The sequence below is a fragment of the Salvelinus fontinalis genome, chromosome 38 (genome assembly GCF_029448725.1).
Source record: "Salvelinus fontinalis isolate EN_2023a chromosome 38, ASM2944872v1, whole genome shotgun sequence".
Taxonomy (NCBI): domain Eukaryota; kingdom Metazoa; phylum Chordata; class Actinopteri; order Salmoniformes; family Salmonidae; genus Salvelinus; species Salvelinus fontinalis.
In genome coordinates this window covers 20,499,967-20,517,348 of record NC_074702.1, presented here as the reverse complement: position 1 = coordinate 20,517,348, position 17,382 = coordinate 20,499,967, and the positions used below count along the sequence as shown (strand labels likewise).

Here is a 17,382-nt window from a genome sequence, read left to right as displayed (position 1 = left end):
GAATTGGAGGACCAGGGTTGGGAAACACTGCCTTACATCTTACTATTCATTTTGGACAGGAAAGAAAATTACACAGAATTCAGTACACTGTTCATTGATTTGATGCATTTGTTTTATTTCCGGCAATATATTATCTGTAAAAACATTGGTAGCTGTAATTAGTTAAGTAAACCAAAGTATATACCAAAAATTGGGTGGTGTAATGGGAAAAATCCATGACTATTAGTGTTTCCGTCCATATTGGGGAAATATCTCCCCAGTCGCTTACGAGAACAAAAAATGTAAAGCAACCATTGGACATGCTGATGTTGCTATAATGTCTAAAGTATTTTATCCATTCCATCAATGGCTACCTGTCCTGCATAGTAACGTTACTTATCAAATCCAACAGTCCTCTTCTTAACTCTTAAACTGTGTGTCCTGACTGTCCTGTCAATCATTATTTTGCACTATACTCATGTAAGCAGACATTCTCTGACACTGAATTCAGGAGGCAAAACATCCATCATTACACAAAGGAATTACTGATTGAAAGCATGTCACCCACCATGTTCAAGTTAGATAATAGATCTTACCAAGGGAAGGAAGAAAGGATGCTTTGCCAAGTACTTGGATAGAACAGGGTCTCTGTCAGCCACAGGCTTATGGTGCATAGTGGAGTTTGGCACCTGATTGTCCCATGAAATGCCTGGTTATGTTTCTTCAGGCCCATTTATGAGACCCATTATGCTTATTTAGCATAAAAAGCTTTAAAATGAGAAGGATACCAAAACTATACAACTAGTTTGGAGGACAAGGGCGCTAACTCAAAACAGTAGTTCAGATACAGTAAAATGCTGTGTTGTATTGTGTCAAAGTCCAAGACACTCATAGAGAGAGATCACAGAGAAATTGAGTTAGATTCTGATTAAATCATTCACGAGTAGCATCACAAGATGGACTTTGGGGAGTAAACATAAGAATTATGAGACTTTTCCCCAAACGTGCACTCAAGCCATTTTGACAAATCATTTACAGGAGAGGCGCCAGACGCTCACAACCAGGGTTGGGCTTGTCTCCATCTCCTATCAAATAAAGACAGTAAAAAAAACATTATTGGATAACAAGGCAAAGTTAAAGGTCAGTAGTAGTCGGTAGACTAGTATGCATAATGGATAGTTGTATGTACATTCACCAATCTGGTTATCTGTAGAAGTATGTGAGGCCACAGAACCTCACTGTGCTACTCACAAAGAGCACCTTCATACTTGGTGTCGAATCATTCAAACAGTCTGTATGCATGTAAACTCAATGCTATTGTTAGTTCCCAGAATCCAGGGATGCCCAACTCTAGTATTCTACAGCCCTTGGATTTTCACATCTCCCTGGTGCTGAGTTGTCCAATGAATGTCATAGAAAGTACACACCTGGTTGAAACCATTATTTGAATAGAAGACGAGACCGAAAACAAGCAGACACTATGGCACTCGAGGACTCGAGCTGTGCACCCCTGCTATAATCACAAAAGTGGGTTTCACTCATGTTGTCTGATAACCACCCCAGTTCCGTGTGTTCCTGCTCATCCGAAGGTGTTCCCGTTGCGGGCAGCCTGAGCATTGGTCCGGTTTCTGCTCCGGACCGGTCGGTCTCGGCTGAAGATGGTGTCCTGGTCACTGTCCAGCTCTGACTCAGACATCATGAGGCTGGAGTTGTGCTCCGTGCTCCTGTGTTTGATGTCTGAGAAGGGAACAGACCGGGTAGATCATGGCAGGGTCACCAAAAACAGGAATGTTTGAAATGTGTTGATTGAAAAAACAGACACTTACTGTATTTGGGCCTTAGCTCCATTTTCTCCTGTTCGTCCATGTTGTCCAGTATAGTGTACTTGGTTTTCTTCCTCACCTTAGTGCGACTCCTCCTAAACATAAAAAACACATTTCTATTAAAGTTCCAATGAAGCCTATAAAAAAAATATCAATATCAAATAATTTCCAGGTAACATTTAAGTACCTTACTGTGATTGTTTTCAATTAAAATATTCTAAAAGATACAAAAAATTACTTGTTAGCTAATAACCATTTCTCAAGCAACAATTTTGCTAGGACTGTCTGGGAGTGGTCTGAGTGGGGAGGGGGAAACTGAAAACTTGCTGTTATTGGCAGATAGGTTTGGAACTCTCTTTCTTATTGGTCTATTAACTAATTTACCACCAGGCGATGTCACCAGGCAGGCCAAAACCCCATCCAACCAAAACAGGCAGAAATTTCAGGCAGTTTTTTCAAACAGCTCTTACACTAAAATGGCAATATCATAATTTTCACAGTATTATTCCAACCTCATAGTGTGGAAATACTGTATATAAACAGTACCAGTCAAGTTTGGACACACCAACTCATTCCATGGTTTTTCTTTATTTTTACTATTTTCTACATTGTAGAATAATAGTGAAGACATCACAACTATGAAATAACACATATGGAATTATGTAGTAACCAAAAAAGTGTTAAACAAATCAAAATATATTTTATATTTAAGATTCTTCAAAGTAGCCACCTTTTGCCTTGATGACAGCTTTGCACACTTGGCATTCTCTCAACCAGCTTCACCTGGAATGCTTTTCCAACAGCCTTGAAGGTGTTCCCACATATGCTGAGAACTTGTCGGCTGCTTTTCCGTGAAGAGGCGACTCCGGGATGCTGGTCTTCTTGGCAGAGTACCTCTGTCCAGTGTCTGTGTTCTTTTGCCCATCTTAATATTTTATTTTTATTGGCCAGTCTGAGATATGGCTTTTTCTTTGCAACTCTCCCTAGAAGGCCAGCATCCCGGAGTCGTCTCTTCACTGTTGGCGTTGAGACTGGTGTTTTTTGTGGGGACTATTTAATGAAGCTGCCAGTTGAGGACTTGTGAGGCGACTTTCTCAAACTAGACACTCTAATGTACTTGTCCTCTTGCTCAGTTGTGCACCGGGGCCTCCCACTCATCTTTCTATTCTGGTTAGAGCCAGTTTGCGCTGTTCTGTGAAGGAAGTAGTACACAGCGTTGTACGAGATCTTCAGTCTCTTGGCAATTTCTCGCATAGAATAGCCTTAATTTCCCAGAACAAGAATAGACTGATGAGTTTCAGAAGAAAGTTATTTGTTTCTTGCTATTTTGAGCCTATAATCAAACCCACAAATGCTGATGTTCCAGATACTCAACTAGTCTAAAGAAGGCCAGTTTTATTGCTTCTTTAATCAGAACAACAGTTTTCAGCTGTACTAACCTAATTGCAAAAGGGTTTTCTAATGATCAATTAGCCTTTTAAAATTATAAATTGGATTAGCTAACACAACGTGCCATTGGAACACAGGACTGATGGTTGCTGATAATCGGCTTCTGTACGCCTATGTAGATATTCCATTTAAAAAATCTGCCGTTTCTAGCTACAATAGTCATTTACAACATTCACAATGTCTCCACTGTATTTCTGATCAATTTGATGTTATTTTAATGGACAAAAAATTTGCTTTTCTTTCAAAAACAAGGACATTTCTAAGTGACCCCAAACCTTTGAACGGTAGTGTATATATAAATCACAGGAAATCACATGTTTTACTGCACTGGGCCCTTAACAAACAGCTAATCATAAAATCTCTATAGGACATTGCTGTGTGTCTGAGCAAGAAAAGAAAAGTCACCTTTTGCAGCAGTACACACACGCCCAGGTGACTGTCACGATGAAGACAATGACCATGAAGAAGGACAGGATGAAGTAGAGAACCCGCCACTCTGCCAAACAGAAGAGAGAAAGGACTCTAACTGTGAATGTAGCATCTCACAGCAGACGGGGCAAAAACTATGTCATCCTCTCAGGACCGATGAATGAACATAGCTCACCACAGTTGCTCTCTCCATCGCCAAAGAACCTGCGAATGACGTTCTCCGTCCAAAAGGGGTCACAGACACACTCCTTGGTGATTGGGTCACACGTCCCACGGCCCGAGCAGTGGAGCAAGCACACTGTGTGGGGTGAACACCAATACACAAACAGGATCAGCATACACCACGGCAGAGGACAAAGACAGACAGCTTTCTTACTCACCAAGTGATGAGATCTAGTCTAATTTAATCTCTCATGTAATATAATCAGAGATGGTCTATAATATTGTTATAACATTGTAACAGGCTTTGATATAATGTGATATGATAAGGTAAGATGTGGTGTTCTGTGTTGTGGTACTCACTGACTGTATCCACTCGAAGGACTCTGAAGAGCAGGTAGTCAGTCTTCTCCCTCAGCAGCTGACCACGCAGCACACTGGCCAGTTTAGGACCAGGCACTGGCCTCTCAGGACCCTGCACTGAGAACCTCAGCACTGTGCTACACACACACACACACACACACACACACACACACACACACACACACACACACACACACACACACACACACACACACACACACACACACACACAATGCAGTAATACAATGTGTAAAAACACAACCATGTATGTTTTGTATGCGTTTGCTGCATTGGGCAGTACCTGAGATCTGAGTGTCCCCATAGGCCCCTGAGGTGGATGTCATTGTCCAGGACGTGGAGCAGTGCTGCCAACTGTCTGAGCACCGTGTCCTTCTGTGACACACTCACCTGGGCCAGCGCCACCAACATTTCCACCTCCACCTCCTCACGACCACCAGGGTCTGTGGACACACAGAGAACATACCCACTCTGACAGAACACACATATGCTGTACGTGCTGTTCAGCTCTTCCTCCTCATGCTCGTCATGGTCCGTGGGGAAACACAGTCTGAGAACACACACACATCTACCTGGCCGCACTTCCACGGTGGCTGTGGCGGTGCTGCTGCGTCCCTGGGTGTCTGTGACATGCAGCTGGAACAGATAGGTGCCCTCCACCAAGTTGGCCAGGCACAAGAAGGCCTGCTGCTCCGAACCATACAGCACGTCCTGGGGAAACAACAGGACAGAGTAGTTCCTACCTTAAAGTAGTTCCTACTTCCTACCAGTATAGCTAACAGCATATTACAAGCTCAAACTATATTTACCGTATACCTAAGTATCAAGACTCCTCTCACTCACCCCAGCAGCAGGGCTCTGACTGTCCCGGACCCAGAGGAAGTGCACCTCGGCTGGGTCACCATCCGTCACTGAGCCTCTGAGCACCAGGGAGTTGTTGGGCAGGGTGAGGGTATGGCTGCCGCTGGCATGTGCTACAGGGGGAAGGCTTCTGGCTGAGGATGGACAACAGGCTATAGATGAGTACCATCATGCTCAACCAGCCTGGGTGATGATGTCTCATCTTGTTTTGAACAGTTTTGCTGTGTTTGAATCATTGTGTGTTTTCTTAGCAGGTTGACGTTTGTCATTGATTATTATTAGGGTTAGCAGTGTGGTTAAGGTTAGGTTTAAAGTCACATTTTATTGCTTTGTGGCTGTGCCAGCTAGGGACCACTCTGCAGAGCTGCCTCTAGTACATGAGTCATCCCAATAAATGCCAACCTGTGTTTTCTTACCCTCTTGAACCCTGACTGTGAGAAAGGCACTGTCTGTCAGCCCTTCCTGGTCACTCACAGTCAGACTAAATGTGTAGCGGCCCGCTCTGAGGCCCGTTACTATGGCTACAGGCTTGTCCAAACCCTCTGTCCTTGACCCTGGAGGACCTCTACAAAACAACACAGAAAAACATGATGAGAAAGCTCTTCAGCTTGTTCTTCATATCTTTATAGACTTTTCTGGACACAACCTTTGACCTATATGAACAGCATTGGTACCTGATGGTGTCCCAGTGGTAGCTAGTGACGGCGTGGTCATCAGTGCTGCTGCTTCCGTCCAGGGTAACGCTGGTCACTGGGAGGGTCAGCTGCCTGTTAGGACCTACTACAGCCACAGGGGCTCCGTTTGACTCCTTGACCTCAGCTATGGGGGTGCTTTTGTTCTCTATGGGACAGAGCAAAACAGATAATTTGTTGAAACATGTCCTATGCATGTTTTGATACCCTTGGGTTTACTACTAGGTGGACTAATGTAAAGGAATGCCTGAGGTAAACTGCCTGAGGACAATCCAATGGTGTAAAACATATCTGGTACTCTGTTATAATCTTAATACTGTCCTTTAGTCATTTACCTGTCATCTGAGTGGCAGCGGTAGTGACAGAGGAGGTGGCTGCAGTAGGGTCACCCTGTCTGTGGGCCAGGGTAGCAGCAAGGCCAGGGCTGGAGGTGGGAGTGAGGGTGTCATGGCTGGGGTAGGGCAGTCGGTCATTCTCCACTGGCTGAATAACCTTCACTGTAGCCGTGGTGGAGTCTGACAACCCGGCAGAATCTGTAATGGTCAACCTGGAAAAAAAGATGAATTCAAGATGAATCCAGCTAATCTTGTACGCTTGTATTGTAGTGGTGGGGGAAACATTGGTGGTAATGGCTTACACAGTATCTATGTCACGTTTCCATGAGGCTTCATTCATAGATATAACTATCTAAAGGCAGAAAACCTTTGGTCCTGTATTCCTGTTGGTTAAACACCAACTATGATTAATAGAGACCATATACTGTAATTATTAGTGCAGTCTGACCTGTGTTTCATGGTATGTATAGCAGCATACCCAAACTATTGTGTCTTCCATTCATTGTTTGAATTCCAATCCTTGAATTGACTGAGATTAAATTAAATTGGACCCCAAGTCTAGGCCACAGAGGTCCTATCCATACCTGAACGTGTACTCCCCAGGGGCAAGGTTGGATAGGTTGAGAATCTGTGTGTCCGAGAAAGCTCCAAGCTCTATGGATGGACCTCCAACCTGCTCCCAGTGATGGCTGATGATCACTCCATCATCAGAACTCTCTGCGAGGGACCATCAAACACAAGATAGGACAAACGGACAACATAATATATCATTAGGTGGGTGCTTGATAGAATTCATAGTCAAATAATTGGATAGGACTTGCAGACTCAAATTCTTCAACAGATTGAAATACTGGCTAACGTTATTTAAATACAGCAGTAAGACAATGTTACGACCCAAAACAGATCTTCACCCTCGATTGAAACATTGTTTACGTTTCACATCAATAAATGTTGGAGCATTTGTGTGCATCCCCTAATGGCTCTTAGTCCAGTATTTTGATATTAGACTAAACTCCTCGATCTGTAATGTTCATTCATCTGTCTGATACTACTGCTCTAGTGACAAGAGGAAGACTGCCCTCTACTGATTCATCAACACCATGTCCAGCAGCATCTCAACATCCACAGGGGAACATTTCTCCTTTCCATTTTTCATTTTGGGTTACTGTCATGATGATAAATATTTAGATAATACATGAACCCAACAGCTAAAACAAATTATTTATTGAGGTTGTTACAAACTTGGAAAAGAAAGAACACACTGATACGAAAACCATTTCTCGATTGAATGAATATGGTCTTACATTTACATTTTAGTAATTTAGCAGACACTCTTATCCAGTGCGAAATACAGGAGTAACTAGGGTTAAGTGCCTTGCTCAAGGGCACATCGACATATTTTTCACCTAGTCGGCTCTGGGATTCGGTTACTGGCCCAACGCTCTTAACCACTAGGCTACCTGCCACCCCAGCTATATAGTATAATATGCAAACTATTCAATTACACAATATCTGAAACAGATAGATTATTTTGTTTACAATAATATAGCAATTGTTCGTTTATAAGGCGATTAGAAGTAGAATATACACCCCACGGTGGAAATGGCCACTTCTTTGTTGCCCTCTTATTAGGATGTTTTGTTCTAGTATCTCATTTTTCAGTATTTGACATTGTTTCTTTTAAAATGCAACCCTAATGTTATGTTAAAGTAGGCTAGCTCGGCCTGAAAGAAATTCTGTACAATATGCTCTAATGTTCATTAGGAATAGCCCATAAGTCCTCACAGAGTCGTTCAATGTCAAGCAAACAGTATGTATTGTAGCTATAAGAAATAATGTAAATTCAACTTGTAACCTCAATCAACATTTTCCCCACATTTCATATGTCTAAGTCAGAGGAGAATCACTTTGTCCAAAGTGACAGTGGCCTACATGTCAAATCTCTGGTCTCCAAGGGGAAAAGTCACAGCTCCATCTCTTGGCTCAAAGGGCGAAGCCGCTCACAGTGCTACTGGTGACCTGCACCACCCGTCAAAGCCCCAAAAGGCTAAAGTCCTATATGAGTCGATCCTGCTTGTTGACCCCAGAAACCCCAATGAAATCAGGATGATCCTGAGGAAGGTTGGTTGCCTAGGCTCATCTCAGACAGTTGTGTCATGTCCTAAGCTGTCCCAGTGGGTCTCACAGTGTCCAGTCCTGTCCCAGAGTGCTGTGCAGCATGTGGAGGGCAGTGCCAGTCAGGTGCATGGCCATGTTTCCTGCCCACTGACAGAGAAGTAGCTGAGCAACTTAACAAAGAAAGAAATGAAAAGATTGGATGATTGGTGTCATTTCCGGTCACAACTTGCAGACTTGTTTACGTGCTGCTGTGCGTTTTGTTGCTAACCTTACTTTGCTACCTGACAACTTTACGGTTTTTACTTTTTAATTACCGTTTATATTTTGCGTTTTTCCCTCACTCAACTTTTTTTCACTCCGGACGCTTTATCTGGAAATGGTTCGTCAGGACCTCCACCAGCCGAAGCTAAGTAGTAACATTATTATTAGCCAGCCTGCCAGCTTAGTGGAGTCTGCCACTAGCACAGTCAGTGTAGTCAGCTCAGCTATCCCCATTGAGACCGTGTCTGTGCCTCGACCTAGGTTGGGCAAAACTAAACATGGCGGTGTCTCACTAGAATAAAGACCTCCTCCATTCCTGCCATTATTGAAAGAGATTGTGATACCTCACATCTCAAAATAGTATACATAATAGCTACATAATGTTATATCCCTCACTTCCAAGGCAGTTACAGTCAATGAACTAATCACTGATCATAATCTTGATGTGATTGGCCTGACTGAAACATGGCTTAAGCCTGATAAATTGACTGTGTTAAAATGAGGCCTCACCTCCTGGTTACACTAGTGACCATATCCCCCGTGCATCCCGCAAAGGCGGAGGTGTTGCTAACATTTACGATAGCAAATTTCAATTCACAAAAAAAACCGCAACATTTTCGTCTTTTGAGCTTCTAGTCATGAAATTTATGCAGCCTATTCAATCACTTTTTATAGCTACTGTTTACAGGCCTTCTGGGCCATATACAGCGTTCCTCACTGAGTTGCCTGAATTCCTATTGGACCTTGTAGTCATAGTAGATAATATTCACATTTTTGGTGACTTTAATATTCACATGGAAAAGTCCACAGACCCACTCCAAAAGACTTTCGGAGCCATCATCGACTCAGTGAGTTTTGTCCAAAATGTCTCCGGACCTACTCACTGCCACAGTCATACTCTGGACCTAGTTTTGTCCAATGGAATAAATGTTGTGGATCTTAATGATTTTCCTCATAATCCTGGACTATCGGACCACCATTTTATTACGTTTGCAATCGCAACAAATAATCTGCTCAGACCCCAACCAAGGATCATCAAAAGTCGTGCTATAAATTCTCAGACAACCCAACCTTGATGCCCTTCCAGACTCCCTCTGCCTACCCAAGGATGTCAGGGGACAAAAATCAGTTAACCACCTAACTGATGAACTCAATTTAACCTTGCGCAATACCCTAGATGCAGTCGAAACCCTAAAAACATTTGTCATAAGAAACTAGCTCCCTGGTATACAGAAAATACCCGAGCTCTGAAGCAAGCTTCCAGAAAATTGGAACGGAAATGGCGCCACACCAAACTGGAAGTCTTCCGACTAGCTTGGAAAGACAGTACCGTGCAGTATCGAAGAGCCCTCACTGCTGCTCGATCATCCTATTTTTCCAACTTAATTGAGGAAAATAAGAACAATCCAAAATGTATTGGATTGTAATGTAATGTTAACTTTCACTGCTATGCGGATGACACACATTTCACATTTCAATGAAACATGGTGAAGCCCCAAAATTGCCCTCGCTGGAAGCCTGTGTTTCAGACATAAGGAAGTGGATGGCAGCAAGCGTTCTACTTTTAAACTCGGACAAAACATAGATTCTTGTTCTAGGTCCCAAGAAACAAAGAGATCTTCTGTTGAATCTGACAATTAATCTTGATGGTTGTACAGTCGTCTCAAATAATCCTGATCTCTCTTTTGACGAACATATCAAGACTGTTTCAAGGACAGGTTTTTTTTCCATCTAAGTAACATTGCAAAAATCAGACATTTTCTGTCCAAAAATAATGCAGAAAAGTGTATCCATGCTTTGTTACTTCTAGGTTAGAATACTGCAATACTCTACTTTCCGGCTACCCGGATAAAGCAATAAATAAACTTCAGTTAGTGCTAAATACGGCTGCTAGAATCCTGACTAGAACCAAAAACCCCAAAATGTGATCATATTACTCCAGTGCTAGCCTCCCTACACTGGCTTCCTGTTAAGGCAAGGGCTGATTTCAAGGTTTTACTGCTAACCTACAAAGCATTACATGGGCTTGCTCTTACCAATCTTTCCGATTTGGTCCTGCCGTACATACCTACACGTACGCTACGGTCACACTTCCTGTCTGGGTTGGCGATCTTTGTGGTCTATACTCGGCCTTGTCTCAGGATTGTAAGTTGGTGGTTGAAAATATCCCTCTAGTGGTGTGGGGGCTGTGCTTTGGCAAAGTGGGTGGGGTTATTTCCTGCCTGTTTGGCCCTGTCTGGGGGTATCATCGGATGGGGCCACAGTGTCTCCTGACCCCTCCTGTCTCAGCCTCCAGTATTTATGCTGCAGTAGTTTATGTGTCGGGGGGCTAGGGTCATTTGAACATCTTGGCCATGTTCTGTTATAATCTCCACCCGGCACAGCCAGAAGAGGATTGGCCACCCCTCATAGCCTGGTTTCTCTCTAGGTTTCGGCTTTTCTATGGGAGTTTTTCATAGCCACCATGCTTCTACACCTGCATTGCTTGCTGTTTGGGGTTTTAAGCTGGGTTTCTGTACAGCACTTTGAGATATCAGCTGATCTAAGAAGGGCTATATAAATACATTTGATTTGATTGGAAGTAAAAAAAAAAAATACAGAAATAAAAAGAAAAGAACTGGAAAAGAAATAGAGCCAGCTGCAGAGGCCTAAAGTGATCCTCAAGCTGCAACGGGGTAAAACCCAGACTGAAGACAACAGCCATCTAGATGGAAGGGGGCTCTGCCAGTACGTCAGATAAATTGTCTATCAGCAAGGGATAAAAGAGAACAGCCAGCCAGATGGAACGAGGAAGCCCAGCCTGTACCTCAGGGGAGTCAGGCAGGGGACAGAGGAGAACAGCCAGCCAGATGGAACGAGGAAGCTCAGCCTGTACCTCAGGGGAGTCAGGCAGGGGACAGAGGAGAACAGCCAGCCAGATGGAATGAGGATGCTTAACCTGTACCTCAGGGGAGTCTGGCAGGGGACAGAAGAGAACAGCCAGCCAGATGGAATGAGGATGCTTAACCTGTACCTCAGGGGAGTCTGGCAGGGGACAGAAGAGAACAGCCAGCCAGATGGAATGAGGAAGCTCAACCTGTACCTCAGGGGAGTCTAGCAGGGGACAGAAGAGAACAGCCAGCCAGATGGAACGAGTAGGACTCAACTACAAATCCAAACGATTCTTCAATATCCCTCCCAGCCAGAAGAAGTCGAGAATCATTGATATTTACTCATATGAATTTGCACTCAGCCACATAGCCAATCACATATACACACACAAGCACTAACAACACTTGCTTTTAAGTTTAGGTTTGCAGCATCTATCAGTTTGAAAATACACTTTTACATTAACCACACACAGTCAGTGTGTAGTATTTGTATTCATATTAGTGTGTTTTATGGTACATCGGAGCTGTGACTGATCATTCATCTGATATATATATTTATCTTTAGTAGGCCTACTCTAAAAGTAAAGAGTAAAATTATGGTAAGGGTAGTCACCATCCAAAGCCAACTATTTCATACATACGGCTGCCATTGATGATGGTTGAGCTGGCAGGAAGTGACACGACCTCGGTTACTGGGAGGGTGACGGCTTTGGGGGTGTGGTTCCTTCTCGCCGCTGTAAGGTAAGAGATATGCCATCCATTAGGACTGTCAGCAATGTGTGACTGCTGTGTGCCCTTTCTAATTAATCCAGGAAATAAACTTCCGATCATGCTTGTAAAAACCCTTGTGTTTGTGACTGTACCAGTTTGGGGCTCTGGGCCAACGGAGGCTACCAGCTCCACTGTGTCCCTGGGCAACGTTAGCTCTACAGGATTGTCAGATTATACAGAGACAAGAGATTGAGAATAAAACAAGAAAATATGAGATAGAAACAGGTTATGTAACAGGGGGAACAAAGAATATTAAAGACTACCTACAATCAGGAATAAAGGTTTAAAAAATCCAATGAACAAAAACCTATTGCAGTACCTGTCTGTGTGGATGTGGTCAGGGGTACAGTACTGGACAGATGAGATGGGGCTTTATTGGGATGGGAAGTCCTTATTTGGCTCGGTTGGGAGGAGTGAACACTGTCATTCTGTGGTTTGGGCGTGAATGTTGGCCCTGAGCTGGCCAAGGATGTGTTCTGTAGTTCACTATCCTACAATGAAAACAACAGAAAATACATTACTATTCGTATTAGTAAATGAAGACTCTCTAATATAGAATCTGTATGGCTCATTCACAAATTAACACTCTCTCCAAATCCCCCTCCTGGGAATGGCTGACAAGCCTACATTAGCAAGAGAAGCTATGTGGATTACAGTGTGTCCTATCCTCAAAGGATACGTGAAGGTCAGGTGCGCTGAGTGAATGTGACTACAGAACAGTTGAGTCAGCAAAATGCCACTGTAATAACACACACACACACACACACACACACACACACACACACACACACACACACACACACACACACACACACACACACATATGCAGACTGTCAGCTGGGTGACCGTTTATCATACCTCAGGGAAGTAAGCCTATTTAAAATGTTCCAGCTGTCCTTACAGGAGATATTTCCAACTGTCTGCCTTCATTTTAGACTGCTTTTTCATGGCCAGTTTGTTCACTAATTGTGAGCTACCTAAATCCTTATCACTGTATTGGATCAATGGAACGTAGAACATCTATGTAACTCAGTATCATTTCCATCATGTCCTGACAAACATGTATGTGGTCCTCACACTGCCTGCAACCCTTTCCATGCCATCATTTCTTGTTGCGTCATGATTCCTGCCCATTGTTCCATCTGACACTTACTTTCTTGTTTTCAGGTGTATCGCCAGGCGTGGGTTCACCGGGGGGTGCCCCCTGGTTGACTGTCGCCCCAGTGGAAGGACTGGGCAGGCTACCCTCAGCCCCTTCTGTTGCAAATCTCAGCCCCTCTAACCTGCCTTCACTTTCCGATAGGTTGAAACCATCCCTCCCTTCCAATGCTGCAGGCCAATCTGGAAGATCCCCACCGTTATCCTCGTGGCCAAGTTCACTCTCAGGGTATTCCAAATCCATCCCACCTGGGTCACCAAAATCCGTCTGGGGCCCATCTAACAGGGCTAGGTCCTTCAGGGCCTCCACGTCCCCAGAGGGTCGGGGCCTCCAGCGACTGGGGTAGGGCTCCCCCCTGACCAGAGACTGGAGCAGCAGGGAATGGGGGGGTCCTCTCTGCAGGAAGGCCATATAGGAATCAGCTCCAGGTCTCTGTCTGGGCTGACAGTTCTCCCTCTGCTGGCAGCTGAGGATGTAGCAGCAATGCTCAAACAGCCAGGCCAGGTTACAACCGGGCACATCACAACACGCCCCGGCACACTGCGCCAGAGATGACACGTCTGGCACCCGCAAGATATTGCTGCTCCTCAGGGCCGGGGAGACCACAGCCTCTGAGTAGGTCGCACCCTGCCAGCACTGTGACGCCTCTGCAGCTATGGTACAGAGCACAGAGATATATGGTAAAACAGCTTTTGCTTATACTTTGCTCATATTTAGTAAAGGTCAGCAATAAAATCAGAAAGAGTCACCTTCCAACATGCTCCACTAAGGCGTCAACCAGATGGAACCATTAAACGGAGGGAAACTAGCATGAATTATTCAGTGATCACTTCGCTGATACTGTGAGCCTAGGTATACTCACATCTTAGCTCACATCTCACCCCCACCTAACTCACATCTTAGCTCAACAATATCATCTGATAAGATAGGGAAAAGGCATCAGCTGCTTTCTTTGTGTCACAGTGGAGAGTTTACGTTAATGAACAAATGGACTCAATAACAGCAAACGCAATTCTACTGCTGCTCTCATAAGGGGATATTGAGTGCACAAGCAGATCCTGGTAAACATCACCCAAATATACTGCCACTCTTAGAATGAATCAATAAGCTTTTTGGAGGTACTTAAAGGGCACATTTGGGTTCATTATCCTGTTATTAATTGTTCATTTTAACCCCCGAAAGCATCTCTTGTGAAACCATTGTCTTTTTGACAACATGGGAATCAGAAACTCAATACAAACATGACTTCTATTTGTTAACTTTATGCTACAATACAAGTATACAACATAGAACACCCAGCAAAAATATGAATTTAACATGAGGTACATTCACAAGAATGTAATTTTAAAGATGTCCCCTAACCTTCCATATAGTGCAGGATGAGACAGAGAAGCAGGTGAGCTCCTGTCTGCATGATGCACCGGACAGACTGATTTAAACCTGGAACACAGAAGAAATCACAGACACATTACTCATTGTCCCAGATATTAATAATAATCACACATCACCTACTGTATCTACCAATGACCACTTTGATACTCACTCACAAAAGCAACATGGACTCTCCTACCCACAGAGAATGACTGTCAGTATCCTCCTGCCTCATGTTGAGTGGATCGTGTGTGACTCCGTGTAAAACCACATGCTACCTTGGCAAGGATGACACAGCACCGCTCTCTGCCCATACCTTCCATGGTGGACTCTACTGGTGGGAACCTGTTACTACTGTCACTATACTGTGTGCTTACTGGTTTGTTGCTTCTGCTTACTGTGTAGGTAAACAATGATCATATATTTAAGTTGTTTCAGCTAATTGTTAAGGGTATTGGTTAGGATAAAGTGTGATTCTAATATAGGGCTACAGATCACGGGTCACTGTTGGTCACTGTATTTGAACTCAGGACAAAGCATTGAATTTGAACTCAGGAATGATCCCCATTATCTGTCCTACCATGCTGAGAAAGTCACTGAATAAGCTGACACCATAGAAGGCTCTCTAAATAACAAATGAATTAACCAATTACTTAATCATGAGTAAATCTAACATATTGGTAATGTGTGGTCGCACTAAAACACTACATCCAATAAAGTCAACAAGCTGATTTCCTTTACTTTCTCCATCCACATCCCTTGTATTATAAAACGCTGTTCCAGCACCAAGGACAGCAACTGAGGGAAGGTGGAGAAAAAAGGTTTCATGAGGTATTTGATGATGACGCAACCAACTGTTTTCTAGACTGGGGTCTGCAACACAGTATTCTAGAAGCCAACGTCATTAGCCTACTAACCTCACGGTTGTTGAGGGGATAACATGGTTCGAATGTGTAGCCTACAACAAGATATCGAATTTAAATAGATACTACCGAGCAAGCTAAGCAGTTCAACTATTCAAAGCCCTCCATTACTGCTCATACAGCACTTACGAAAGATGTAGCTACACGCGAGACACTCACCAAGGATGACGGGTGCAACAATGTATCCAAATAGCGGTAGAAGTGAAAGTCGTTGTTCCAGTCGATAAGACAAATTATGCTGGCATTTTGTAGAGAGGGTGTAAATTCCCGGCGCTCACACAATGTGCAGTCGAAATACGCCTAGCTCGGCTGGGTTGCTACAGTCTTGTTCACGCCAGCTACTGCACCATCCTTCTCCACTGTTCCCCTGCTGCTGTTACCGGTAGACATCCTTTGTAGCTCTTTTGGGCGCAGCCGACTGGGTGGTGGTAGGTCTCGAGAGGCAATTTGCTCTGCAGCTGAGCAAAATTAGTGCGCACTGATATTCGGGGAAAAGCTGCTCATGTCATGCTGCTCACCATCCCTGACTGGCCTCGGTGGCTTGCCTTCCATGCAAGGGGAGGAAGTGTCGCCAGCTGGATATATCAGGGGAAGGGGGCGACATATCTTCAATATATAATACCAGTCAAAAGTTTGGACACACCTACTCATTCAAGGGTTTTTCTTTATTTGTATTATTTTCAACATTGTAGATTTATAGGGAAGACATCAAAACTATGAAATAACACATGGAATCATGTAGTAATCAAAAAAGTGTTAAACAAATCAAAATACATTTTCGATTCTTCAAAGTAAATAAAATTTGCCTCAATGACAGCTTTGCACACTCTTGGCACATTCTCTCAACCAGCTTCACCTGGAATGATTTTCCAACAGTCTTGAAGGAGTTCCCACATATGCTGAGCACATGTTGGCTGCTTTACCTTCACTCTTCGGTCCAACTCACCCCAAACCATCGCAATTAGTTAAGGTCGGGTGATTGTGGAGGCCAGGTCATCAGATGCAGAACTCCATCACTCTCTTTCTTGGTCAAATAGCCCTTATACAGCCTGGAGGTGTGTTTTTGGTCATTGTCCTGTTGAAAAGCAAATGATTGTCCCACTAAGCCCAAACAAGATCGGATGGCATATCGCTGCAGAATGCTCCCAAAGAATCTCACAAAGACACAGCGGTTGTAACCAAAAATCTCAAATTTGGACTCATCAGACCAAAGGACAGATTTCCACCGGTCTATTGTCCATTGCTCGTGTTTCTTGGCCCAAGCAAGTCTCTTCTTATTATTGGTGTCCTTTAGTAGTGGTTTCTTTTGATCAATTTGACCATGAAGGCCTGATTCACGCAATCTCCTCTGAACAGTTGATTTTGAGATGTGTCTGTTACTTGAACTCTGTAAAGCATTTATTTGGGCTGCAATTTCTGAGGCTGGTAACTCTAATGAACTTATCCTCTGCAGCAGAGGTAACTCTGGGTCTTCCTTTCCTGTGGCAGTCCTCATGAGAGCCAGTTTCATCATAGCACTTCATGGTTTTTGCGACTGCACTTGAAGAAACTTTAAAAGTTCTTGAAATTTTCCGGATTGACTGATTTTCATGTCTTAAAGTAATGATGGACTGTCGTTTCTATTTGCTTATTTGAACTGTTCTTGCCATAATATTGACTTGGCTTTTTACCAAATAGAGCTATCTTCTGTATACCACCCCTACCTTGTCACAACACAACTGTTTGACTCAAATGCATTAAGAAGGAAAGAAATTCCACAAATTAACTTTTAACAAGGCACACCTGTCAATTGAAATGCATT

At 43.6% G+C, this 17,382-nt stretch overlaps 1 protein-coding gene across 7 annotated transcripts; it reads right to left on the bottom strand.

Annotated features, from left to right (window-relative positions):
• Positions 1–94: 94 nt before the first annotated feature.
• On the bottom strand, positions 95–16,187 carry LOC129838145 (dyslexia-associated protein KIAA0319-like). Of its 7 annotated transcripts, XM_055904897.1 has the most exons (18): positions 15,741–16,184; positions 14,650–14,727; positions 13,282–13,940; positions 12,448–12,619; positions 12,221–12,283; positions 11,999–12,091; positions 6,693–6,825; positions 6,109–6,320; positions 5,756–5,921; positions 5,498–5,646; positions 5,064–5,215; positions 4,793–4,931; positions 4,504–4,663; positions 4,203–4,339; positions 3,856–3,978; positions 3,657–3,747; positions 1,806–1,897; positions 95–1,716 (listed from the first exon to the last, which is right to left on the bottom strand). In XM_055904897.1, the coding sequence occupies exons 2-18, from the start codon at positions 14,699–14,701 to the stop codon at positions 1,559–1,561; spliced, it is 2,751 nt and encodes a 916-aa protein (XP_055760872.1). In that variant the 5' UTR covers positions 14,702–14,727; positions 15,741–16,184; the 3' UTR covers positions 95–1,558. The 7 variants fall into 7 exon arrangements, with proteins under 7 accessions (XP_055760872.1, XP_055760870.1, XP_055760871.1 ...); XM_055904895.1 differs by having other exon boundaries at positions 11,999–12,283; positions 15,741–16,185; XM_055904896.1 differs by having other exon boundaries at positions 4,504–4,931; positions 15,741–16,185.
• Positions 16,188–17,382: the final 1,195 nt, after the last annotated feature.